Here is a 27869-nt window from a genome sequence, read left to right as displayed (position 1 = left end):
GAATGTGTGTGTGGGTCACCATGGGGACTGTGTGTGTGTGGGTCACCATGGGGACTGTGTGTGGATCACCATGGTACTGAGTGTGTGTGTGGGTCACCATGGGGACTGTGTGGGGGTCACCATGGTGACTGAGTGTGTGTGGGTCACCATGGGGACTGTGTGTGTGGGTCACCATGGTGACTGAGTGTGTGTGGGTCACCATGGGGACTGTTTGTGTGGGTCACCATGGGGACTGTGTGTGGATCACCATGGTGACTGAGTGTGTGTGGGTCACCATGGGGACTGTGTGTGTGGGTCACCATGGGGACTGTGTGTGGGTCACCATGGGGACTGTGTGTGTGGGTCACCATGGGGACTGTGTGTGTGGGGGTCACCATGGGGACTGTGTGTGTGGGGGTCACCATAGGGAGTGTGTGTGGGTCACCATGGGGACTGTGTGTGGGGGTCACCATGGGGAATGTGTGTGTGGGTCACCATGGGGACTGTGTGTGTGTGGGTCACCATGGGGATTGTGTGTGGTTCACCATGGTGACTGAGTGTGTGTGTGGGTCACAATGGGGACTATGTGTGGGTCACCATGGGGACTGTGTGTGTGGGTCACCATGGGGACTTTGTTGTGGGTCACCATGGGGACTGTGTGTGGGGGTCACCAAGGGGACTGTGTGTGTGTGTGGGTCACCATGGGGACTGTGTGTGTGTGGGTCACCATGGTGACTGTGTGTGTGGGTCACCATGGTGACTGTGTGTGTGTGTGTGGATCACCATGGTGACTGAGTGTGTGTGGGTCACCATGGTGACTGTGTTGTGTGTGGAGCACCATGGTGACTGAGTGTGTGGGTCACCATGGTGACTGTGTGTGTGTGTGGATCACCATGGTGACTGAGTGTGTGTGGGTCACCATGGGGACTGTGTGTTTGTGTGGGTCACCATGGGGACTGTGTGTGTGTGGGTCACCATGGTGACTGTGTGTGGGTCACCATGGTTACTGAGTGTGAGTCACCATGGGGACAGTGTGGGTCACCATGGGGACTGTGTGTGTGGGTCACCATGGGGACTGTGTGTGGGTCACCATGGGGACTGTGTGTGTGGGTCACCATGGGGACTGTGTGTGTCTGGGTCACCATGGAGACTGTGTGTGTGTGGGTCACCATGGTGACTGTGTGTGGGTCACCATGGGGACTGTGTGTGTGTGGATCACCATGGGGACTGTGTGTGTGGGTCACCATGGGGACTGTGTGTGGGTCACCATGGGGACTGTGTGTGTGGGTCACCATGGGGACACTGTGTGTGGGTCACCATGGTGACTGTGTGTGGGTCACCATGGTGACTGTGTGTGGGTCACCATGGGGACTGTGTGTGGGTCACCATGGTGACTGTGTGTGGGTCACCATGGTGACTGTGTGTGGGTCACCATGGGGACTGTGTGTGTGTGGATCACCATGGGGACTGTGTGTTTGTGGGTCACCATGGGGACTGTGTTTTTGGGGGTCACCATGGGGACTGTGTGTGGGTCACCATGGGGACTGTGTGTGGGGGTCACCATGGGGACTGTGTGTGTGGGGGTCACCATGGGGACTGTGTGTGTGGGTCACCATGGGGACTGTGTGTGTGGGTCACCATGGGGACTGTGTGTGGGTCACCATGGGGACTGTGTGTGTGTGGGTCACCTTGGGGACTGTGTGTGTGTTTGGGTCACCATGGGGACTGTGTGGGGGTCACCATGGGGACTGTGTGTGGGTCACCATGGGGACTGTGTGTGTGGGTCACCATGGGGACTGTGTGTGGGTCACCATGGGGACTGTGTGTGGGGGTCACCATGGGGACTGTGTGTGTGTGTGGGTCACCATGGGGACTGTGTGTGGGGGTCACCATGGGGACTGTGTGTGTGTGTGGGTCACCATGGGGACTGTGTGTGGGTCACCATGGGGACTGTGTGTGTGTGGGTCACCATGGGGACTGTGTGTGTGGGGGTCACCATGGGGACTGTGTGTGGGTCACCATGGGGACTGTGTGTGTGGGTCACCATGGGGACTGTGTGTGTGGGTCACCATGGGGACTGTGTGTGGGGGTCACCATGGGGACTGTGTGTGGGTCACCATGGGGACTGTGTGTGTGGGTCACCATGGGGACTGTGTGTGGGTCACCATGGGGACTGTGTGTGGTGTCACCATGGGGACTGTGTGTGGGTCACCATGGGGACTGTGTGTGGGTCACCATGGGGACTGTGTGTGTGTGGGTCACCATGGGGACTGTGTGTGGGTCACCATGGGGACTGTGTGTGTGGGTCACCATGGGGACTGTGTGTGTGGATCACCATGGGGACTGTGTGTGGGGGGGTCACCATGGGGACTGTGTGTGTGGGGGTCACCATAGGGACTGTGTGTGGGTCACCATGGGGACTGTGTGTGGGGGTCACCATGGGGAATGTGTGTGTGGGTCACCATGGGGACTGTGTGTGTGTGGGTCACCATGGGGACTGTGTGTGGATCACCATGGTACTGAGTGTGTGTGTGGGTCACCATGGGGACTGTGTGTGGGTCACCATGGTGACTGAGTGTGTGTGGGTCACCATGGGGACTGTGTGTGTGGGTCACCATGGTGACTGAGTGTGTGTGGGTCACCATGGGGACTGTTTGTGTGGGTCACCATGGGGACTGTGTGTGGATCACCATGGTGACTGAGTGTGTGTGGGTCACCATGGGGACTGTGTGTGTGGGTCACCATGGGGACTGTGTGTGTGTGTGTGGGTCACCATGGGGACTGTGTGTGGATCACCATGGTGAGTGTGTGTGGGTCACCATGGGGACTGTGTGTGTGTGGGTCACCATAGGGACTGTGTGTGGATCACCATGGTGACTGAGTGTGTGTGTGGGTCACCATGGGGACTGTGTGTGGATCACCATGGTGAGTGTGTGTGGGTCACCATGGGGACTGTGTGTGTGTGGGTCACCATAGGGACTGTGTGTGGATCACCATGGGGACTGAGTGTGTGTGTGGGTCACCATGGGGACTGTGTGTGGGTCACCATGGTGACTGAGTGTGTGTGGGTCACCATGGGGACTGTGTGTGTGGGTCACCATGGGGACTGTGTGTGTGTGTGGGTCACCATGGGGACTGTGTGTGGATCACCATGGTGAGTGTGTGTGGGTCACCATGGTTACTGTGTGTGTGTGGGTCACCATGGTGACTGAGTGTGTGTGGGTCACCATGGGGACTGTGCGTGTGTGGGTCACCATGGGGACTGAGTGTGTGTGGGTCACCATGGGGACTGAGTGGGTGTGGGTCACCATGGGGATTGAGTGGGTGTGGGTCACCATGGGGACTGAGTGGGTGTGGGTCACCATGGGGACTGAGTGGGTGTGGGTCACCATGGGGACTGAGTGTGTGTGGGTCACCATGGGGACTGTGTGTGGGTCACCATGGGGACTGAGTGTGTGTGGGTCACCATGGTGATTGTGTGTGTGTGGGTCACCATGGTGACTGTGTGTGTGTGTGTGTGTGTGTCACCATGGTGACTGTGTGTGTGTGTCACCATGGGGACTGAGTGTGTGTGTGTCACCATGGTGACTCTGTGTGTGGGTCACCATGGGGACTGTGTGTGTGTGTGTCACCATGGTGACTGTGTGTGTGGGTCACCATGGGGACTGTGTGTGGAAGTCACCATGGGGACTGTGTGTGGGGGTCACCATGGGGACTGTGTGTGTGTGTCACCATGGTGACTGTGTGTGGGTCACCATGGGGACTGTGTGTGTGTGGGTCACCATGTGGACTGTGTGTGTGTGTGGGTCACCATGGTGACTGTGTGTGTGTTTGTGTGTGTGTCACCATAGGGACTGTGTGTGTGTGTGTGTGTGTCACCACGGTGACGGTGTGTGTGTGTGTCACCATGGTGACTGTGTGTGTGTGTCACCATGGTGACTGTGTGTGTGTAGGTCACCATGGGGACTGTGTGTGTGGGTCACCATGGGGACTGTGTGTGGGTCACCATGGGGACTGTGTACTCACCTATATGTACTCACCTATATGTGCTTGCAGGATCGAGCATTGACTCTTGGATCCCGCCTTTCCATCTATCGGTTGTTTACAGCAATGACTCCTGTCCCATTTCCCTATCATACCTAGTTTTAAAAGTATGAATAGTATATGCTTCCACAACCTGTTCCGCAAGTGCATTCCATTTTTCTACTACTCTCACGCTAAAAGAAAACTTCCTAACATCTCTGTGACTCATCTGAGTTTCCAGTTTCCACCCATGTCCCCTCGTTCTGTTATTATTACGTGTGAACATTTCATCTATTTCCACTTTGTCAATTCCCCTGAGTATTTTATATGTCCCTATCATATCTCCTCTCTCCCTTCTTTTCTCTAGTGTCGTAAGGTTCAGTTCCTTCAGCCGCTCTTCATATCCCATCCCTCGTAACTCTGGGACAAGCCTCGTCGCAAACCTCTGAACCTTCTCCAGTTTCTTTATGTGTTTCTTCAGGTGGGGGCTCCATGATGGCGCGGCATACTCTTAGACGGGTCTCACGTAGGCAGTGTAAAGCGCCCTAAAAGCTTCCTCATTTAGGTTTCTGAATGAAGTTCTAATTTTCGCCAGTGTAGAGTACGCTGCTGTCGTTATCCTATTTATATGTGCCTCAGGAGTTAGATTAGGTGTCACATCCACTCCCAGGTCTCTTTCTCGAATCGTTACAGGTAGGCTGTTCCCCTTCATTGTGTACTGTCCCTTTGGTCTTCTGTCACCTGATCCCATTTCCATAACTTTACATTTACTGGTGTTAAACTCCAGTAGCCATTTCCCTGACCATCTCTGCAGCCTGTTTAAGTCCTCTTGGAGGATCCTACAATCCTCGTCTGTCACAACTCTTCTCATTAATTTTGCGTCATCTGCAAACATTGACATGTATGATTCCACTCCTGTAAACATATCATTTACGTAAATTAGAAAGAGGATTGGTCCCAGCACCGATCCTTGAGGTACTCCACTTGTTACTGTTCGCCAGTCCGACTTTTCGCCCCTTACCATTACCCTCTGGCTCCTTCCTGTTAGGTAGTTCTTCACCCATACTAGGGCCGTTCTGCTTACTCCTGCCTGCCTCTCAAGTTTGTATAGCAGTCTCATGTGCGGTACCGTATCAAAGGCCTTTTGGCAGTCAAGAAATATGCAGTCTGCCCAGTCTTCTCTGTCCTGCCTTATCCTTGTTACTTTATCATAGAATTCTAAAAGGTTTGTTAGGCATGATTTCCCTGTCCAGAACCCATGTTGGTGCTTGTTTACAAACCCAATGCTCTCCAGGTGCTCAGCAAGTCTTAGCCTAATTATTCTTTCAAGTATTTTGCAGGGGATGCTTGTCAGTGATACGGGTCTGTAGTTAAGTGCCTCCTCCCTATCACCTTTTTTGAAAATCGGTACGACATTTGCCTCCTTCCAGCAACTGGGCAATTCTCCCGACATAAGTGACTCATTAAAGATCATTGCCAGAGGCACGCTGAGAGCCTGCGCTGCCTCTTTAAGTATCCACGGTGATACTTTGTCTGGTCCAACAGCTTTATTTGCATCCAGTGTTGTCAACTGTTTCATTACATCCTCTGCTGTCACCTCTATATCTGATAGTCTTTCATCTTGGGTAATCTCTTCTAACAATGGGAGCTGCTCAGGCTCGGTTGTGAACACTCCATGGAATTTTGCATTCAGTACCTCGCAGATTTCCTTGTCGCTTTCTGTATATGCCCCTTCTGTTTTCCTCAGTCTTGTCACTTGGTCATTTACCGACATCTTCCTTCTTATATGGCTATGTAGTAATTTTGGTTGCTTTTTCGCTTTGACTGCAATATCATTCTCATAATTTCTTTCCAACACTCGTCTTATGTTAATGTAATCATTCCTAGCTCTGTTACATCTAATCCTGTTGTCCTCTGTCCTTTGTCTTCTGTACTTCCTCCACTCCCTCCTGCTTCTCACCTTTGCTTCCTGACACTGTCTATTAAACCATGGGTTATTATATTCCCTCCAGCTTTTTTCCTTTATTGTTGGAATAAATCTATCTTAAGCCTCCTTGCATTTCAATATGACTTGGTTCATCATACCTTGCACTATTTTTCCTCTAAGTTCTTCCTCCCACTGCACTTCTCCCAGGTAGTCCCTTATCCTTCTGTAGTCCCCTTTTCTGTAATCAAGTCTCCTTTCCCGGACCTCTTGTCCTTTGGTCACAATTTTAAGCTCCATCATGTAGTCAAAGACTAGGACACAATGGTCACTAGCTCCTAGTGGTATTTCATGTTCCAACTGCTCGATGTCTTCTACATTCTGAGTGATAATGAGATCTAATAGGCTGGGCGTATCCCCTCCTCTTTCCCTAGTATCTTCTTTCACATGCCGTGTTAGGAAATTCCTGTCAATAACGTCTACCAGCTTCGCTCCCCAGGTCTCCTCTCCGCCATGGGGATTCCTCGTTTCCCAATCTATCTCTCCGTCATTTAGGTCCCCCATGACCAGCAGCTTCGCTCTCATTCTATGCGCTAAAGTTGCTGCCCTCTGCAGTTCATCCATACATGTCTTGTTGCTGTCCTCGTACTCCTGCCTGGGCCTTCTACTGTTTGGTGGAGGATTGTAGAGTATCAAGATTACAATCTTCTTCCCATCCACTGTCAGAGTTCCATGTATGAAGCTTGTGCTTTCATTGGTACCCGGATTTTCCAGCTCATCAAACTTCCATTTCCGCTTTATTAGTAGTGTCACTCCTCCTCCCTGTCTCTGTGTCCTTTCTTTTCTTATCACCTGTGTGTGTGTGTGTGTGTGTGTGTCACCATAGGGACTGTGTGTGTGGGTCACCATGGTGACTGAGTGTGTGGGTCACCAATGTGACTGTGTGTGTGTGGGTCACCATGGGGACACTGTGTGTGTGGGTCACCATGGTGACTGAGTGTGTGTGGGTCACCATGGTGACTGTGTGTGTGTGTGTGTGTGTCACCATGGGGACTGAGTGTGTGTCACCATGGGGACTGTGTGTGTGTGGGTCACCATGGTGACTGAGTGTGTGTGGATCACCACGGTGACTGAGTGTGTGTGGGTCACCATGGGGACTGTGTGTGTGGGTCACCATGGGGACTGTGTGTGGGTCACCATGGGGACTGTGTGTGTGGGTCACCCTTGGGACTGTGTATGGGTCACCATGGGGACTGTGTGGGGGTCACCATGGGGACTGTGTGTGGGTCACCATGGGGACTGTGTGTGTGTGGGTCACCATGGGGACTGTGTGTGTGTGGGTCACCATGGGGACTGTGTGTGTGGGGGTCACCATGGGGACTGTGTGTGGGTCACCATGGGGACTGTGTGTGTGGGTCACCATGGGGACTGAGTGTGTGGGTCACCATGGGGACTGAGTGTGTGGGTCACCATGGGGACTGTGTGTGTGGGTCACCATGGGGACTGTGTGTGGGTCACCATGGGGACTGTGTGTGTGGGTCACCATGGGGACTGTGTGTGTGGGTCACCATGGGGACTGTGTGTGGGTCACCATAGGGACTGTGTGTGGGGGTCACCATTGTGACTGTGTGTGTGTGTGTGTGTCACCATAGGGACTGTGTGTGTGGGTCACCATTGTGACTGTGTGTGTGTGGGTCACCATGGGGACACTGTGTGTGTGGGTCACCATGGTGACTGAGTGTGTGTGGGTCACCATGGTGACTGTGTGTGTGTGTGTGGGGGTCACCATGGGGACTGAGTGTGTGTGGGTCACCATGGGGACTGTGTGTGTGTGGGTCACCATCTTGAGGTTATCATGAGATGATTTCGGGGCTTTTAGTGTCCCCGCAGCCCGGTCCTCGACCAGGCCTCCACCCCCAGGAAGCAGCCCGTGACAGCTGACTAACTCCCAGGTACCTATTTACTGCTAGGTAACAGGGGCATTCAGGGTGAAAGAAACTTTGCCCATTTGTTTCTGCCTCGTGCGGGAATCGAACCCGCGCTACAGAATTACGAGTCCTGCGCGCTATCCACCAGGCTACGAGGCCCCTCCATGGTGACTGAGTGTGTGTGGGTCACCACGGTGACTGAGTGTGTGTGGGTCACCATGGTGACTGAGTGTGTGTGGGTCACAATGGGGACTGTGTGTGGATCACCATGGTGAGTGTGTGTGGGTCACCATGGGGACTGTGTGTGTGTGGGTCACCATAGGGACTGTGTGTGGATCACCATGGTGACTGAGTGTGTGTGTGGGTCACCATGGGGACTGTGTGTGGGTCACCATGGTGACTGAGTGTGTGTGGGTCACCATGGGGACTGTGTGTGTGGGTCACCATGGGGACTGTGTGTGTGTGTGGGTCACCATGGGGACTGTGTGTGGATCACCATGGTGAGTGTGTGTGGGTCACCATGGTTACTGTGTGTGTGTGGGTCACCATGGTGACTGAGTGTGTGTGGGTCACCATGGGGACTGTGCGTGTGTGGGTCACCATGGGGACTGAGTGGGTGTGGGTCACCATGGGGACTGAGTGGGTGTGGGTCACCATGGGGATTGAGTGGGTGTGGGTCACCATGGGGACTGAGTGGGTGTGGGTCACCATGGGGACTGAGTGGGTGTGGGTCACCATGGGGACTGAGTGTGTGTGGGTCACCATGGGGACTGTGTGTGGGTCACCATGGGGACTGAGTGTGTGTGGGTCACCATGGTGATTGTGTGTGTGTGGGTCACCATGGTGACTGTGTGTGTGTGTCACCATGGGGACTGAGTGTGTGTGTGTCACCATGGTGACTGTGTGTGTGGGTCACCATGGGGACTGTGTGTGTGTGTGTCACCATGGTGACTGTGTGTGTGGGTCACCATGGGGACTGTGTGTGGAAGTCACCATGGGGACTGTGTGTGGGGGTCACCATGGGGACTGTGTGTGTGTGTCACCATGGTGACTGTGTGTGGGTCACCATGGGGACTGTGTGTGTGTGGGTCACCATGGGGACTGTGTGTGTGTGTGGGTCACCATGGTGACTGTGTGTGTGTTTGTGTGTGTGTCACCATAGGGACTGTGTGTGTGTGTGTGTGTGTCACCACGGTGACTGTGTGTGTGTGTGTCACCATGGTGACTGTGTGTGTGTGTCACCATGGTGACTGTGTGTGTGTAGGTCACCATGGGGACTGTGTGTGTGGGTCACCATGGGGACTGTGTGTGGGTCATCATGGGGACTGTGTACTCACCTATATGTACTCACCTATATGTGCTTGCAGGATCGAGCATTGACTCTTGGATCCCGCCTTTCCATCTATCGGTTGTTTACAGCAATGACTCCTGTCCCATTTCCCTATCATACCTAGTTTTAAAAGTATGAATAGTATTTGCTTCCACAACCTGTTCCCCAAGTGCATTCCATTTTTCTACTACTCTCACGCTAAAAGAAAACTTCCTAACATCTCTGTGACTCATCTGAGTTTCCAGTTTCCACCCATGTCCCCTCGTTCTGTTATTATTACGTGTGAACATTTCATCTATTTCCACTTTGTCAATTCCCCTGAGTATTTTATATGTCCCTATCATATCTCCTCTCTCCCTTCTTTTCTCTAGTGTCGTAAGGTTCAGTTCCTTCAGCCGCTCTTCATATCCCATCCCTCGTAACTCTGGGACAAGCCTCGTCGCAAACCTCTGAACCTTCTCCAGTTTCTTTATGTGTTTCTTCAGGTGGGGGCTCCATGATGGCGCGGCATACTCTTAGACGGGTCTCACGTAGGCAGTGTAAAGCGCCCTAAAAGCTTCCTCATTTAGGTTTCTGAATGAAGTTCTAATTTTCGCCAGTGTAGAGTACGCTGCTGTCGTTATCCTATTTATATGTGTCTCAGGAGTTAGATTAGGTGTCACATCCACTCCCAGGTCTCTTTCTCGAATCGTTACAGGTAGGCTGTTCCCCTTCATTGTGTACTGTCCCTTTGGTCTTCTGTCACCTGATCCCATTTCCATAACTTTACATTTACTGGTGTTAAACTCCAGTAGCCATTTCCCTGACCATCTCTGCAGCCTGTTTAAGTCCTCTTGGAGGATCCTACAATCCTCGTCTGTCACAACTCTTCTCATTAATTTTGCGTCATCTGCAAACATTGACATGTATGATTCCACTCCTGTAAACATATCATTTACGTAAATTAGAAAGAGGATTGGTCCCAGCACCGATCCTTGAGGTACTCCACTTGTTACTGTTCGCCAGTCCGACTTTTCGCCCCTTACCATTACCCTCTGGCTCCTTCCTGTTAGGTAGTTCTTCACCCATACTAGGGCCTTTCTGCTTACTCCTGCCTGCCTCTCAAGTTTGTATAGCAGTCTCATGTGCGGTACCGTATCAAAGGCCTTTTGGCAGTCAAGAAATATGCAGTCTGCCCAGCCTTCTCTGTCCTGCCTTATCCTTGTTACTTTATCATAGAATTCTAAAAGGTTTGTTAGGCATGATTTCCCTGTCCAGAACCCATGTTGGTGCTTGTTTACAAACCCAATGCTCTCCAGGTGCTCAACAAGTCTTAGCCTAATTATTCTTTCAAGTATTTTGCAGGGGATGCTTGTCAGTGATACGGGTCTGTAGTTAAGTGCCTCCTCCCTATCACCTTTTTTGAAAATCGGTACGACATTTGCCTCCTTCCAGCAACTGGGCAATTCTCCCGACATAAGTGACTCATTAAAGATCATTGCCAGAGGCACGCTGAGAGCCTGCGCTGCCTCTTTAAGTATCCACGGTGATACTTTGTCTGGTCCAACAGCTTTATTTGCATCCAGTGTTGTCAACTGTTTCATTACATCCTCTGCTGTCACCTCTATATCTGATAGTCTTTCATCTTGGGTAATCTCTTCTAACAATGGGAGCTGCTCAGGCTCGGTTGTGAACACTCCATGGAATTTTGCATTCAGTACCTCGCAGATTTCCTTGTCGCTTTCTGTATATGCCCCTTCTGTTTTCCTCAGTCTTGTCACTTGGTCATTTACCGACATCTTCCTTCTTATATGGCTATGTAGTAATTTTGGTTGCTTTTTCGCTTTGACTGCAATATCATTCTCATAATTTCTTTCCAACACTCGTCTTATGTTAATGTAATCATTCCTAGCTCTGTTACATCTAATCCTGTTGTCCTCTGTCCTTTGTCTTCTGTACTTCCTCCACTCCCTCCTGCTTCTCACCTTTGCTTCCTGACACTGTCTATTAAACCATGGGTTATTATATTCCCTCCAGCTTTTTTCCTTTATTGTTGGAATAAATCTATCTTCAGCCTCCTTGCATTTCAATATGACTTGGTTCATCATACCTTGCACTATTTTTCCTCTAAGTTCTTCCTCCCACTGCACTTCTCCCAGGTAGTCCCTTATCCTTCTGTAGTCCCCTTTTCTGTAATCAAGTCTCCTTTCCCGGACCTCTTGTCCTTTGGTCACAATTTTAAGCTCCATCATGTAGTCAAAGACTAGGACACAATGGTCACTAGCTCCTAGTGGTATTTCATGTTCCAACTGCTCGATGTCTTCTACATTCTGAGTGATAATGAGATCTAATAGGCTGGGCGTATCCCCTCCTCTTTCCCTAGTATCTTCTTTCACATGCTGTGTTAGGAAATTCCTGTCAATAACGTCTACCAGCTTCGCTCCCCAGGTCTCCTCTCCGCCATGGGGATTCCTCGTTTCCCAATCTATCTCTCCGTCATTTAGGTCCCCCATGACCAGCAGCTTCGCTCTCATTCTATGCGCTAAAGTTGCTGCCCTCTGCAGTTCATCCATACATGTCTTGTTGCTGTCCTCGTACTCCTGCCTGGGCCTTCTACTGTTTGGTGGAGGATTGTAGAGTATCAAGATTACAATCTTCTTCCCATCCACTGTCAGAGTTCCATGTATGAAGCTTGTGCTTTCATTGGTACCCGGATTTTCCAGCTCATCAAACTTCCATTTCCGCTTTATTAGTAGTGTCACTCCTCCTCCCTGTCTCTGTGTCCTTTCTTTTCTTATCACCTGTGTGTGTGTGTGTGTGTGTGTGTCACCATAGGGACTGTGTGTGTGGGTCACCATGGTGACTGAGTGTGTGGGTCACCAATGTGACTGTGTGTGTGTGGGTCACCATGGGGACACTGTGTGTGTGGGTCACCATGGTGACTGAGTGTGTGTGGGTCACCATGGTGACTGTGTGTGTGTGTGTGTGTGGCTCACCATGGGGACTGAGTGTGTGTCACCATGGGGACTGTGTGTGTGTGGGTCACCATGGTGACTGAGTGTGTGTGGATCACCACGGTGACTGAGTGTGTGTGGGTCACCATGGGGACTGTGTGTGTGGGTCACCATGGGGACTGTGTGTGGGTCACCATGGGGACTGTGTGTGTGGGTCACCCTTGGGACTGTGTATGGGTCACCATGGGGACTGTGTGGGGGTCACCATGGGGACTGTGTGTGGGTCACCATGGGGGCTGTGTGTGTGTGGGTCACCATGGGGACTGTGTGTGTGTGGGTCACCATGGGGACTGTGTGTGTGGGGGTCACCATGGGGACTGTGTGTGGGTCACCATGGGGACTGTGTGTGTGGGTCACCATGGGGACTGAGTGTGTGGGTCACCATGGGGACTGAGTGTGTGGGTCACCATGGGGACTGTGTGTGTGGGTCACCATGGGGACTGTGTGTGGGTCACCATGGGGACTGTGTGTGTGGGTCACCATGGGGACTGTGTGTGTGGGTCACCATGGGGACTGTGTGTGGGTCACCATAGGGACTGTGTGTGGGGGTCACCATTGTGACTGTGTGTGTGTGTGTGTGTCACCATAGGGACTGTGTGTGTGGGTCACCATTGTGACTGTGTGTGTGTGGGTCACCATGGGGACACTGTGTGTGTGGGTCACCATGGTGACTGAGTGTGTGTGGGTCACCATGGTGACTGTGTGTGTGTGTGTGGGGGTCACCATGGGGACTGAGTGTGTGTGGGTCACCATGGGGACTGTGTGTGTGTGGGTCACCATCTTGAGGTTATCATGAGATGATTTCGGGGCTTTTAGTGTCCCCGCAGCCCGGTCCTCGACCAGGCCTCCACCCCCAGGAAGCAGCCCGTGACAGCTGACTAACTCCCAGGTACCTATTTACTGCTAGGTAACAGGGGCATTCAGGGTGAAAGAAACTTTGCCCATTTGTTTCTGCCTCGTGCGGGAATCGAACCCGCGCTACAGAATTACGAGTCCTGCGCGCTATCCACCAGGCTACGAGGCCCCTCCATGGTGACTGAGTGTGTGTGGGTCACCACGGTGACTGAGTGTGTGTGGGTCACCATGGTGACTGAGTGTGTGTGGGTCACCATGGTGACTGAGTGTGTGTGGGTCACCATGGGGACTGTGTGTGTGGGTCACCATGGGGACTGAGTGTGTGTGGGTCACCATGGGGACTGTGTGTGTGGGTCACCACGGTGACTGAGTGTGTGTGGGTCACCATGGGGACTGTGTGGGGGTCACCATGGGGACTGAGTGTGTGTGGGTCACCATGGGGACTGTGTGTGTGGGTCACCATGGGGACTGTGTGTGGGTCACCATGGGGACTGTGTGTGTGGGTCACCATGGGGACTGTGTGTGGGTCACCATGGGGACTGTGTGTGGGGGTCACCATGGGGACTGTGTGTGTGGGTCACCATGGGGACTGTGTGTGGGTCACCATGGGGACTGTGTGTGTGGGTCACCATGGGGACTGTGTGTGGGTCACCATGGGGACTGTGTGTGGGGGTCACCATGGGGACTGTGTGTGGGTCACCATGGGGACTGTGTGTGGGGGTCACCATGGGGACTGTGTGTGGGTCACCATGGGGACTGTGTGTGGGGGTCACCATGGGGACTGTGTGGGGGTCACCATGGGGACTGTGTGTGGGGGTCACCATGGGGACTGTGTGGGGGTCACCATGGGGACTGTGTGTGGGTCACCACGGGGACTGTGTGGGGGTCACCATGGGGACTGTGTGTGTGGGTCACCATGGGGACTGTGTGGGGGTCACCATGGGGACTGTGAGTGGGGGTCACCATGGGGACTGTGTGGGGGTCACCATGGGGACTGTGTGTGGGGGTCACCATGGGGACTGTGTGGGGGTCACCATGGGGACTGTGTGTGGGGGTCACCATGGGGACTGTGTGGGGGTCACCATGGGGACTGTGTGTGTGGGTCACCATGGGGACTGTGTGTGTCACCATGGGGACTGTGTGTGTGGGTCACCATGGGGACTCAGTACTGGAAGTACAGCATGGGGATCTAACATGTAGGTAATAAAGTGTGATCTGTGAACCTAATGTATAATTACTGGAAGTGGAGTATATTAACCTATTGTGTAGGTACTGGAATTGGGATGTGGTGAACTTAATTTCTATGTACTGGAAGTGGGACATGATAAGCCTAAAGGGGAAGTACTGGCAGCTGGGTGTGCCAGGCCACTTGAAGAGGAAGTACTGGAAGTGCTGCACTTGGTGTGTAGTGACTTGGTTGACGAGGAAGTACTGGAAGCTGGCAGAAGAAATAAGCCTGAATGTGAGGTACCGGGTTCGATTCCCTCCTTGAAGTACTGGAGGCTGGGAGTAGTACTCCTGGTGAGACACTTAACCTGGAGTGGAATAACTGGGGCTGGGAGCGGTACTTTCCTGGTGGATGTGACCTGTAGGGGAAGACTGGAAGTAGTACTCTGCTTAGGTACTTTACCTGAAGGGGAAGTACTGGACTCCGTCCCTGAAGTACGGGTACTGGATGACTGGAGGAAGTCCCAGTACTTTCTCGCCTCCTGCAACACAAACCATAATATTACTCCCTCTCCACACATGCTCCACACCTGATAAATACCCTCTACTCTATACCCTCACCACACCTAGAGATATAGACAAGGACACACACCACTATGGTCACTCACTGCCCCACACACCACTATTGTCACTCACTGGCCCTCACACCACTCTGGTCACTCACTGGCCCTCATACTACTATGGTCACTCACTGGCCCTCACACCACTATGGTCACTCACTGGCCCTCACACAACTATGGCCACTCACTGCCCCACACACCACTATGGTCACTCACTGCCCCACACACCACTATGATCACTCACTGGCCCTCACACCACTATGGTCACTCACTGGCCCTCACACCACTATGGTCACTCACTGGCCCTCATACCACTATGGTCACTCACTGGCCCTCACACCACTATGGTCACTCACTGGCCCTCACACAACTATGGCCACTCACTGGCCCTCACACAACTATGGCCACTCACTGCCCCACACACCACTATGGTCACTCACTGGCCCTCACACAACTATCGCCACTCACTGCCCCACACACCACTATGGTCACTCACTGGCCCTCACACAACTATGGCCACTCACTGGCCCACACACCACTATGGTCACTCACTGCCCCACACACCACTATGGTCACTCACTGGCCCTCACACAACTATGGTCACTCACTGCCCCACACACCACTATGGTCACTCACTGGCCCACACACCACTATGGTCACTCACTGGCCCTCACACAACTATGGCCACTCACTGGCCCTCACACAACTATGGCCACTCACTGCCCCACACACCACTATTGTCACTCACTGGCCCTCACACCACTCTGGTCACTCACTGGCCCTCACACCACTATGGCCACTCACTGTCCCACACACCACTATTGTCACTCACTGGCCCTCACACCACTATGGTCACTCACTGGCCCTCGCACCACTATGGCCACTCACTGTCCCACACACCACTATTGTCACTCACTGGCCCTCACACCACTCTGGTCACTCACTGGCCCTCACACCACTATGGTCACTCACTGCCCCACACACCACTATGGTCACTCACTGGCCCTCACACAACTATGGCCACTCACTGTCCCACACACCACTATTGTCACTCACTGGCCCTCACACCACTATGGTCACTCACTGGTCCTCACACCACTATGGCCACTCACTGGCCCACACACCACTATGGTCACTCACTGGCCCTCACACCACTATGGTAACTCACTGGCCCTCACACCACTATGGTCACTCACTGGCCCTCACACCACTCTGGTCACTCACTGGCCCTCATACCACTATGGTCACTCACTGGCCCTCACACCTCTATTGTCACTCACTGGCCCTCACACCACTATGGTCACTCACTGGCCCACACACCACTATGGTCACTCACTGGCCCTCACACCACTATGGTCACTCACTGTCCCTCACACCACTATGGTCACTCACTGGCCCTCACACCACTATTGTCACTCACTGGCCCTCATACCACTATGGTCACTCACTGGCCATCACACCACTATTGTCACTCACTGGCCCTCATACCACTATGGTCACTCACTGTCCCACACACCACTATTATCACTCACTGGCCCTCATACCACTATGGTCACTCACTGGCCCTCACACCACTCTGGTCACTCACTGGCCCTCATACCACTATGGTCACTCACTGGCCCTCACACCACTATTGTCACTCACTGGCCCTCATACCACTATGGTCACTCACTGGCCCTAACACCACTATTGTCACTCACTGGCCCTCACACCACTATTGTCACTCACTGGCCCACACACCACTATGGCCACTCACTGTCCCACACACCACTATTGTCACTCACTGGCCCTCACACCACTATGGTCACTCACTGGCCCTCACACCACTATGGCCACTCACTGGCCCACACACCACTATGGTCACTCACTAGCCCTCACACCACTATGGTCACTCACTGGCCCTCACACCACTATGGTCACTCACTGGCCCTCACACCACTCTGGTCACTCACTGGCCCTCATATCACTATGGTCACTCACTGGCCCTCACACCACTATTGTCACTCACTGGCCCTCACACCACTATGGTCACTCACTGGCCCACACACCACTATGGTCACTCACTGGCCCTCACACCACTATGGTCACTCACTGGCCCACACACCACTATGGTCACTCACTGGCCCTCACACCACTCCGGTCACTCACTAGCCCTCATACCACTATGGTCACTCACTGGCCCTCACACCACAATTGTCACTCACTGGCCCTCATACCACTATGGTCACTCACTGGCCCTCACACCACTATTGTCACTCACTGGCCCTCATACCACTATGGTCACTCACTGTCCCACACACCACTATTATCACTCACTTGCCCTCACACCACTATTGTCACTCACTGGCCCTCACACCACTATTGTCACTCACTGGCCCACGCACCACTATGGTCACTCACTGGCCCTCACACCACTATTGTCACTCACTGGCCGTCACACACCACTATGGTCACTCACTGGCCCACACACTACTATTATCACTCACTGGCCCTCACACCACTATTGTCACTCACTGGCCCCTCACACCACTATTGTCACTCACTGGCCCCTCACACCACTATGGCCACTCACTGGCCCTCACACCACTATGGTCACTCACTGGCCCACACACCACTATGGTCACTCACTGGCCCTCACACCACTATTGTCACTCACTGGCCCTCACACCACTATGGCCACTCACTGGCCCTCACACCACTATGGTCACTCACTGGCCCTCACACCACTATGGTCACTCACTGGCCCACACACCACTATGGTCACTCACTGGCCCTCACACCACTATGGTCACTCACTGGCCCTCATTCCACTATTGTCACTCACTGGCCCTCACACCACTATGGTCACTCACTGGCCCACACACCACTATGGTCACTCACTGGCCCTCACACTACTATTGTCACTCACTGGCCCTCACACTACTATGGTCACTCACTGGCCCTCATACCACTATAGTCACTCACTGGAACACACACTACTATGGTCACTCACTGACCCACACACTACTATGGTCACTCACTGGCCCACACACCACTATGGCCACTCACTGGCCCTCACACCACTACGGTCACTCACTGGCCCACACACCACTATGGTCACTCACTGGCCCTCACACTACTATGGTCACTCACTGGCCCACACACCACTCTGGTCACTCACTGGCCCTCACACCACTATGGCCACTCACTGGCCCACACACACCACTATTGTCACTCACTGGCCCACACACCACTATGGTCACTCACTGGCCCACACACCACTATGGTCACTCACTGGCCCACACACCACTATGGTCACTCACTGGCCCTCACACCACTATGGTCACTCACTGGCCCACAAACCACTATGGTCATTCACTGGCCCACACACCACTATGGTCACTCACTGGCCCACACACCACTATGGTCACTCACTGGCCCACAAACCACTATGGTCACTCACTGGCCCACACACCACTATGGTCACTCACTGGCCCACACACCACTATGGTCACTCACTGGCCCTCACACCACTATGGTCACTCACTGGCCCACACACCACTACGGTCACTCACTGGCCCACACACCACTATGGTAACTCACTGGCCCTCACACTACTATGGTCACTCACTGGCCCACACACCACTATGGTCACTCACTGGCCCTCACACTACTATGGTCACTCACTGGCCCACACACCAGTATGGTCACTCACTGGCCCTCACACCACTATGGTCACTCACTGGCCCACACACCACTATGGCCACTCACTGGCCCTCACACCACTATGGTCACTCACTGGCCCTCACACACCACTATGGTCACTCACTGGCCCTCACACCACTATGGTCACTCACTGGCCCTCACACCACTATGGTCACTCACTGGCCCTCACACCACTCACTAACCCTCACTTGAGAACGTGTGTGTACACAGCAACACTGGAGAACGTGTGGGTGTACACAGCACCACTGGAGAACGTGTGGGTGTACACAGCACCACTGGAGAACGTGTGGGTGTACACAGCAACACTGGAGCACGTGTGTGTGTACACAGCAACACTGGAGAACGTGTGTGTGTACACAGCACCACTGGAGAACGTGTGTGTGTACACAGCAACACTGGAGAACGTGTGTGTGTACACAGCAACACTGGAGAACGTGTGTGTGTACACAGCAACACTGGAGAACGTGTGGGTGTACACAGCACCACTTGAGAACGTGTGTGTGTACACAGCAACACTGGAGAACGTGTATGTGTACACAGCAACACTGGAGAACGTGTGTGTGTACACAGCAACACTGGAGAACGTGTGGGTGTACACAGCAACACTGGAGAACGTGTGTGTGCACACAGCAACACTGGAGAACGTGTGTGTGTACACAGCAACACTGGAGAACGTGTGTGTGTACACAGCAACACTGGAGAACGTGTGTGTGTACACAGCAACACTGGAGAACGTGTGTGTGTACACAGCAACACTGGAGAACGTGTATGTGTACACAGCAACACTGGAGAACGTGTGGGTGTACACAGCAACACTGGAGAACGTGTGGGTGTACACAGCAACACTGGAGAACGTGTGTGTGTACACAGCAACACTGGAGAACGTGTATGTGTACATAGCAACACTTGAGAACGTGTGGGTGTACACAGCAACACTTGAGAACGTGTGTGTGTACACAGCAACACTGGAGAACGTGTGTGTGTACACAGCAACACTGGAGAACGTGTGGGTGTACACAGGCATGAGAGGGGGGGGCGGGGGACTCACCCAGGATCCTGAGGGTGAACCCCAGGAAGTAGGCGGCGATGGAGCCGTAGGTGTTGACGTGGTCGGGGGCGTGCACGGCCAGCGTCAGCTGCGGGAACAACATCACGTACACCAGGTCCCCGCACAGGTAGCTGGGGGAGGAGACGGTTCATTATACTGGTAGCTGGGGGAGGAGACGGTTCATTATACTGGTAGCTGGGGGAGGAGACGGTTCATTATACTGGTAGCTGGGGGAGGAGACGGTTCATTATATTGGTAGCTGGGGGAGGAGACGGTTCATTATACTGGTAGCTGGGGGAGGAGACGGTTCATTATATTGGTAGCTGGGGGAGGAGACGGTTCATTATACTGGTAGCAGGGGGAGGAGACGGTTCATTATACTGGTAGCTGGGGGAGGAGACGGTTCATTATACTGGTAGCTGGGGGAGGAGACGGTTCATTATATTGGTAGCTGGGGAGGAGACGGTTCATTATACTGGTAGCTGGGGGAGGAGACGGATCATTATATTGGTAGCTGTGGGGGGAGACGGTTCATTATATTGGTAGCTGGGGGAGGAGACGGTTCATTATATTGGTAGCTGGGGAAGGAGACGGTTCATTATATTGGTAGCAGGGGGAGGAGACGGTTCATTATACTGGTAGCTGGGGGAGGAGACGGTTCATTATATTGGTAGCTGGGGAGGAGACGGTTCATTATACTGGTAGCTGGGGGAGGAGACGGATCATTATATTGGTAGCTGTGGGGGGAGACGGTTCATTATATTGGTAGCTGGGGGAGGAGACGGTTCATTATATTGGTAGCTGGGGGAGGAGACGGTTCATTATAGTGGTAGCTGGGGAGGAGACGGCTCATTATACTGGTAGCTGGGGGAGGAGACGGTTCATTATTCAGGAAGCTGGGGGAGGAGACAGCTCATTATACAGGTAGCTGGGGGAGGACACGGTTCATTATACTGGTAGCTGGGGGAGGAAACGGTTCATTATACAGGTAGCGGGGGGAGGAGACGGTTCATTATACTGGTATCTGGGGAAGGAGACGACTCATTATACTGGTAGCTGGGGGAGGAGAAGGCTCATTATACAGATAGCTGGGGGAGGAGACGGCTCATTTTACTGGTAGCTGGGGGAGGAGACGGTTCATTATACTGGTTGCTGGGGAGGAGACGGTTCATTATACTGGTAGCTGGGGAGGAGACGGTTCATTATACTGGTTGCTGGGGGAGGAGACGGCTCATTATACTGGTAGCTGGGGGAGGAGACGGCTCATTATACTGGTAGCTGGGGGAGGAGACGGTTCATTACACTGGTTGCTGGGGAGGAGACGGTTCATTATACTGGTAGCTGGGGAGAAGACGGTTCATTATATTGGTAGCTGGGGGAGGAGACCGTTCTTTATACTGGTAACTGGGGGGAAGAGACGGTTCATTATACTGGTGGCTGGGGGAGGAGACGGCTCATTATATTGAATGCTGGGGGAGGAGACGGTTCATTATACAGGTAGCTGGGGAAGGAGACGGCTCATTATACTGGTAACTGGGGGTAGGAGACGGTTCATTACACAGGTAGCTGGGGAGGAGACGGTTCATTATATTGAATGCTGGGGGAGGAGACGGTTCATTATACAGGTAACTGGGGGAGAGGACGGTTCATTATACAGGTAACTGGGAGAGGAGAAGGTTCATTACACAGGTAGCTGGGGGAGGAGACGGCTCATTATACAGGTATCTGGGGGAGGAGACGGTTCATTATACAGGTAGCTGGGGAGGAGACGGTTCATTATACTGGTAGCTGGGGGAGGAGACGGTTCATTATACAGGTAACTGGGGGAGGAGACGGTTCATTATACAGGTAGCGGAGGGGAGGAGACGGTTCATTATATAGGTAGCTAGGGGAGGAGACGGTTCATTATACAGGTAGCTAGGGGAGGAGACGGTTCATTATATAGGTAGCTAGGGGAGGAGACGGTTCATTATACAGGTAGCTGGAGAGGAGACGTTCATTATACAGGTAGCTGGGGGAGGAGACAGTTCATTATACAGGTAGCTGGGGGAGGAGACAGTTCATTATACAGGAAGCTAGGGAGGAGACGGTTCATTATACTGGTAGCTGGGGGAGGAGACGGTTCATTATACTGTTTACTGGGGGAGGAGGCGGTTCATTACACAGGTAGCTGGGGAGGAGACGGTTCATTATACAGGTAGCTGGGGAAGAGACGGGGGAGGAGCTTGGGGAGGAGACGGCTCATTATACAGGTATCTGGGGGAGGAGACGGTTCATTATACAGGTAGCTGGGGAGGAGACGGTTCATTATACTGGTAGCTGGGGGAGGAGACGGTTCATTATACAGGTAACTGGGGGAGGAGACGGTTCATTATACAGGTAGCTGGGGAGGAGACGGTTCATTATACTGGTAGCTGGGGGAGGAGACGGTTCATTATACAGGTAACTGGGGGAGGAGACGGTTCATTATACAGGTAGCTGAGGGGAGGAGACGGTTCATTATATAGGTAGCTAGGGGAGGAGACGGTTCATTATACAGGTAGCTGGGGAGGAGACGGTTCATTATATAGGTAGCTAGGGGAGGAGACGGTTCATTATACAGGTAGCTGGAGAGGAGACGTTCATTATACAGGTAGCTGGGGGAGGAGACAGTTCATTATACAGGTAGCTGGGGGAGGAGACAGTTCATTATACAGGAAGCTAGGGAGGAGACGGTTCATTATACTGGTAGCTGGGGGAGGAGACGGTTCATTATACTATTAACTGGGGGAGTAGGCGGTTCATTACACAGGTAGCTGGGGGAGGAGACGGTTCATTATACAGGTAGCTGGGGAAGAGACGGTTCTTTATACAGGTAGCTGGGGGAGGAGACGGTTCTTTATACAGGTAGCTGGGGAGGAGACGGTTCATTATACAGGTAGCTGGAGGAGGAGACGGTTTATTATACTGGTAGCTGGGGGAGGAGACGGTTCAATATACAGGTAGCTGGGGGAGGAGACGGTTCATTATACTGGTAGCTGGAGGAGGAGACGGTTCAATATACAGGTAGCTGGGGAGGAGACGGTTCATTATACAGGTAGCTGGGGGAGGAAACGGTTCATTATACAGATAGCTGAGGGAGGAGACGGTTCATTATACATGTAACTGGGAAAGGAGACGGTTCATTATACAGGTAATTGGAGGAGGAGACGGTTCACTTTACAGGTAGCTGGGGAACGAAACGGTTCATTATACAGGTAGCTGGGGAAGGAGACGGTTCATTATACTGGTAACTGGGGGAGGAGACTGTTCATTATACAAGTAGCTAGGGAGGAGACATTTCATTATACAGGTAGCTGGGGAGGAGACGGTTCAATATACAGGAAACTAGGGAGGAGACGGCTCATTATACTGTTCGCTGGGGGAGGAGACGGTTCATTATACTGGTAACTTGGGGAGGAGACGATTCATTATACAGGTAGCTAGGGGAGGAGACGGCTCATTATACTGGTAGCTGGGGGAGGAGACCGTTCATTTTACTGGCAGCTGGGGGAGGAGACGGGTCATTATACAGGTAGCTGGGTGAGGAGACGGTTCATTATACAGGTGACTGGGGGAAGAGACGGTACATTATACAGGTAGCTCGGGGAAGAGACGGTTCATTATACTGGTAGCTGGGGGAGGAGACGGTTCATTATACAGGTAACTGGGGGAGGAGACGGTTCATTATACAGGTAGCTGGGGGGAGGAGACGGTTCATTATACACGTAGCTGGGGAGGAGACGGTTCATTATATAGGTAGCTAGGGGAGGAGACGGTTCATTATACAGGTAGCTAGAGAGGAGACGTTCATTTTACAGGTTGCTGGGGGAGGAGACAGTTCATTATATAGGAAGCTAGGGAGGAGACGGTTCATTATACTGGTAGCTGGGGGAGGAGACGGTTCATTTTACTGTTAATTGGGGGAGGAGGCGGTTCATTACACAGGTAGCTGGGGGAGGAGACGGTTCATTATACAGGTAGCTGGGGAAGAGACGGTTCTTTATACAGGTAGCTGGGGGAGGAGACGGTTCTTTATACAGGTAGCTGGGGAGGAGACGGTTCATTATACAGGTAGCTGGGGGAGGAGACGGTTCATTATACAGGTAGCTGGGGGAGGAGACGGTTCATTATTCTGGTAACTGGGGTAGGAGACGGTTCATTACACAGGTAGCTGGAGAGGAGACGGCTCATTATACAGGTAGCTGGGGGAGGAGATTGCTCATTATACTGGTTGCTGGGGGGAGGATACGACTCATTATAAAGGTAGCTGGGGGAGGAGACGGTTCATTATACTGGTAGCTGGGGGAGGAGACGGCTCATTTTACTGGCAACTGGGGGAGGAGACAGCTCATTATACAGGTAGCTGGGTGAGGAGACGGTTCATTATACAGGTGGCTGGGGGAGGAGACGGTACATTATACAGGTAGCTGGGGGAGGAGACGGTTCATTATACTGGTAGCTGGGGGAGGAGACGGTTCATTATACACGTAGCTGTGGAGGAGACGGTTCATTATATAGGTAGCTAGGGGAGGAGACGGTTCATTATACAGGTAGCTGGAGAGGAAACGTTCATTTTACAGGTTGCTGGGGGAGGAGACAGTTCATTATACAGGTAGCTGGGGAGGAGACGGTTCATTATACAGGAAGCTAGGGAGGAGACGGTTCATTATGCTGGTAGCTGGGGGAGGAGACGGTTCATTTTACTGTTAACTGGGGGAGGAGGCGGTTCATTACACAGGTAGCTGGGGGAGGAGACGGTTCTTTATACAGGTAGCTGGGGAGGAGACGGTTCATTATACAGGTAGCTGGGGGAGGAGACAGGAGACGGTTCATTATACTGGTAACTGGGGTAGGAGACGGTTCATTACACATGTAGCTGGAGAAGAGACGGCTCATTATACAGGTAGCTGGAGGAGGAGACAGCTCATTATACAGGTAGCTGGGGGAGAAGACGGTTCATTATACAGGTAGCTGGGGAGGAGACGGTTCATTATACAGGTAGCTGGAGGAAGAGACGGTTCATTATACTGGTAGCTGGGGGAGGAGACGGTTCAATATACAGGTAGCTGGGGGAGGAGACGGTTCATTATATTGGTAGCTGGAGGAGGAGACGGTTCAATATACAGGTAGCTGGGGGAGGAGACGGTTCATTATACTGGTAGCTGGGGGAGGATACGGTTCATTATACAGATAGCTGAGGGAGGAGACGGTTCATTATACAGATAACTGGGGAAGGAGACGGTTCATTATACAGGTAATTGGAGGAGGAGACGGTTCACTATACAGGTAGCTGGGGAACGAAACGGTTCATTATACAAGTAGCTGGGAAAGGAGACGGTTCATTATACTGGTAACTGGGGTAGGAGACTGTTCATTATACAGGTAGCCAGGGAGGAGACGGTTCATTATACTGGTAACTGGGGGAGGAGACGGTTCATTATACAGGTAGCTGGGGAAGGAGACGGCTCATTATACTGGTTGCTGAGGGAGGAGGCGACTCATTATACAGGTAGCTGGGGGAGGAGACGGTTCATTATACTGGTAGCTGGGTGAGGAGACGGTTCATTATACAGGTGGCTGGGGGAGGAGACGGTACATTATACTGGTAACTGGGGAAGGAGACGGTTCATTATACAGGTAGCTGGGGGAGGAGACGGTTGATTATTCAGGTAGCTGGAGAAGAGACTGATCATTATACAGGTAGCTAGGGGAGGAGACGGTTCATTATACAGGTAGCTTTGGAGAACTCTGTTCATTATACTAGCAGCTGGGGTAGGAGACGGTTCATTATACAAGTAGCTGGGGAAGGAAACGGTTCACTATACAAGTAGCTGGGGAAGGAAACGGTTCATTATACAGATAGCTGGGGAGGAGACGGTTCATTATATAGGTAACTGGGGGAGGAGACGCTTCATTATACAGGTAGATGGGGAAGGAAACGGTTCATTATACAGGTTGCTGAGGGAGGACACGATTCATTATACAGGTAGATGGGGAAGGAAACGGTTCATTATACAAGTAGCTGGGGGAGGAGACGGTTCATTATACTGGCATCTGGGGGAGGAGATGGTTCATTATACAGGTAGCTGGGGGAGGGAAAGGTTCAATATACATTTAGCTGAGGAAGAGACGGTTCATTATACAGGTAGGTGGGGGAGGAGACGGTTTATTATACAGGTAGCAGGGGGAGGAGACAGTTCTTTATACTGGTAACTGGGGGAGGAGACGGTTCATTATACAGGTAGCTGGGGGAGGAGACGGTTCAATATATTGGTAGCTGGGGGAGGAGACGGTTCAATATATTGGTAGCTGGGGGAGGAGACGGTTCATTATACAGGTAGCTGGGGAGGAGACGGTTCATTATACAGGTAGCTGGGGGAGGAGACGGTTCATTATACAGGTAGCTGGGGGAGGAGACGGTTCACCATACAGGTAGCTGGGGGAGGAGAGGGTTCAATATACTAGTAGCTGGGGGAGGAGACGGTTCATTATACTGGTAACTGGGGGAGGAGACAGTTCATTATACAGGTAGCTGGAGGAGACGGTTCATTATACAGGTAGCTGGAGGAGGAGACGGTTCATTATACTGGTAACTGGGGGAGGAGACGGTTCATTATACAGGAAGCTGGGGGAGGAGACGGTTCATTATACAGGTAGCTGGAGAGGAGACGGTTCATTATACAGGTAGCTGGGGAGGAGACGGTTCATTATACAGGAAGCTGAAGGAGGAGACGGTTCATTATACAGGTAGCTAGGGGAGGAGAGGGTTCATTATACAGGTAGCTGGGGGAGGAGACGGTTCATTATAAAGGTAGCTGGGGAGGAGACGGTTCATTATACAGGTAGCTGGGAGGAGAAGGTTCATTATACAGGTAGCTGGAGAGGAGACGGGTCATTATACTGGTAGCTGGGGGAGGAGACGGTTCATTATACTGGTGACTGGGTAACTGGGGGAGGAGACGGTTCACTATACAGGTAGCTGGGGGATAAGACGGTTCATTATACAGGTAGCTGGGGAAGAGACGGTTCATTATACAGGTAGCTGGGGGAGGAGACGGTTCATTATACTGGTAACTGGGGGAGGAGACGGTTCATTACACAGGTAGCTGGGGGAGGAGACGGTTCATTATATTGAATGCTGGGGAGGAGACGGTTCATTATACTGGTAGCTGGGGGAGGAGACGGTTCACTATACTGGTAGCTGGGGGAAGAGACGGTTCATTATACAGGTAGCTGGGGGAGGAGACGGTTCATTATACAGGTAGCTGGGGGAAGAGACAGTTCATTATACAGGTAGCTAGGGGAAGAGACGGTTCATTATACTGGTAAATGGGGGAGGAGACGGTTCATTATACAGGTAGCTGAGGAGGAGACGGTTCATTATACAGGTAGCTGGGGAAGAGACGGTTCATTATACAGGTAGGTGGGGGAGGAGACGGGTTATTATACAGGTAGCTGGGGGAGGAGACGGTTCATTATATTAGTAGCTGGGGGAGGAGACGGTTCATTATACAGGTAGCTGGGAGAGGAGACGGTTCATTATACAGGTAGCTGGGGGAGGAGACGGTTCATTATACTGGTAACTTGGGGTGGAGACGGTTCATTATACAGGTAGCTAGCGGAGGAGACGGTTCATTATACAGGTAGCTGGAGGAGGAGACGGTTCATTATACAGGTAGCTGGGGAGGAGACTGTTCATTATATAGGTAGTTGGGAGGAGACGGTTCATTATACAGGTAGCTGGGGGAGGAGACGGTTCATTATACAGGTAGTTGGGGAGGAGACAGTTCATTATACTAGCAGCTGAGGAGCAGACGGTTCATTATATTTGTAGCAGGGGGAGGAGACGGTTCATTACTCTTGCAGCTGGGGGAGGAGACGGTTCATTATACTGGTAGATAGGGGAGGAGACGGTTCATTACACAGGTAGCTGGGGGAGGAGACGGTTCATTATACAGGTAGCTGCGGGAGGAGACGGCTCATTATACAGGTAACTGGGGTAGGAGACGGTTCATTACACAGGTAGATGGGGGAGGAGACAGCTCATTATACAGGTAACTGGGGGAGGCGACGGTTCATTATACAGGTAGCTTGGGAGGAGACGGTTCATTATACTGGTAGCTTGGGAAGGAGACGGTTCATTATACAGGTAACTTGGGGAGGAGACGGTTTATTATACAGGTAGCTGGGGGGAGGAGACAGTTCATTATACACGTAGCTGGGGAGGAGACGGTTCATTATACAGGTAGCTAAGGGAGGAGACGGTTCATTATACA

At 52.3% G+C, this 27869-nt stretch overlaps 1 protein-coding gene across 1 annotated transcript in view; it reads right to left on the bottom strand.

Moving 5' to 3' along the window:
* The window catches only part of LOC123747994 (high-affinity choline transporter 1-like), an 891202-nt gene that overhangs the window by 15715 nt on the left and 847618 nt on the right, over positions 1–27869 (bottom strand). Inside the window, exons 13-14 of the mRNA XM_069313991.1 lie at positions 19573–19703; positions 14663–14741 (exon numbers count right to left, since the gene is read on the bottom strand). Coding sequence (XP_069170092.1) covers positions 14663–14741; positions 19573–19703 — 210 coding nt within the window. The remainder of the gene's footprint in view (positions 1–14662; positions 14742–19572; positions 19704–27869) is intronic.

Source organism: Procambarus clarkii, chromosome 7, assembly GCF_040958095.1.
Source record: "Procambarus clarkii isolate CNS0578487 chromosome 7, FALCON_Pclarkii_2.0, whole genome shotgun sequence".
Lineage (NCBI taxonomy): Eukaryota > Metazoa > Arthropoda > Malacostraca > Decapoda > Cambaridae > Procambarus > Procambarus clarkii.
This window is presented reverse-complemented; position numbering and strand designations above follow the sequence as displayed.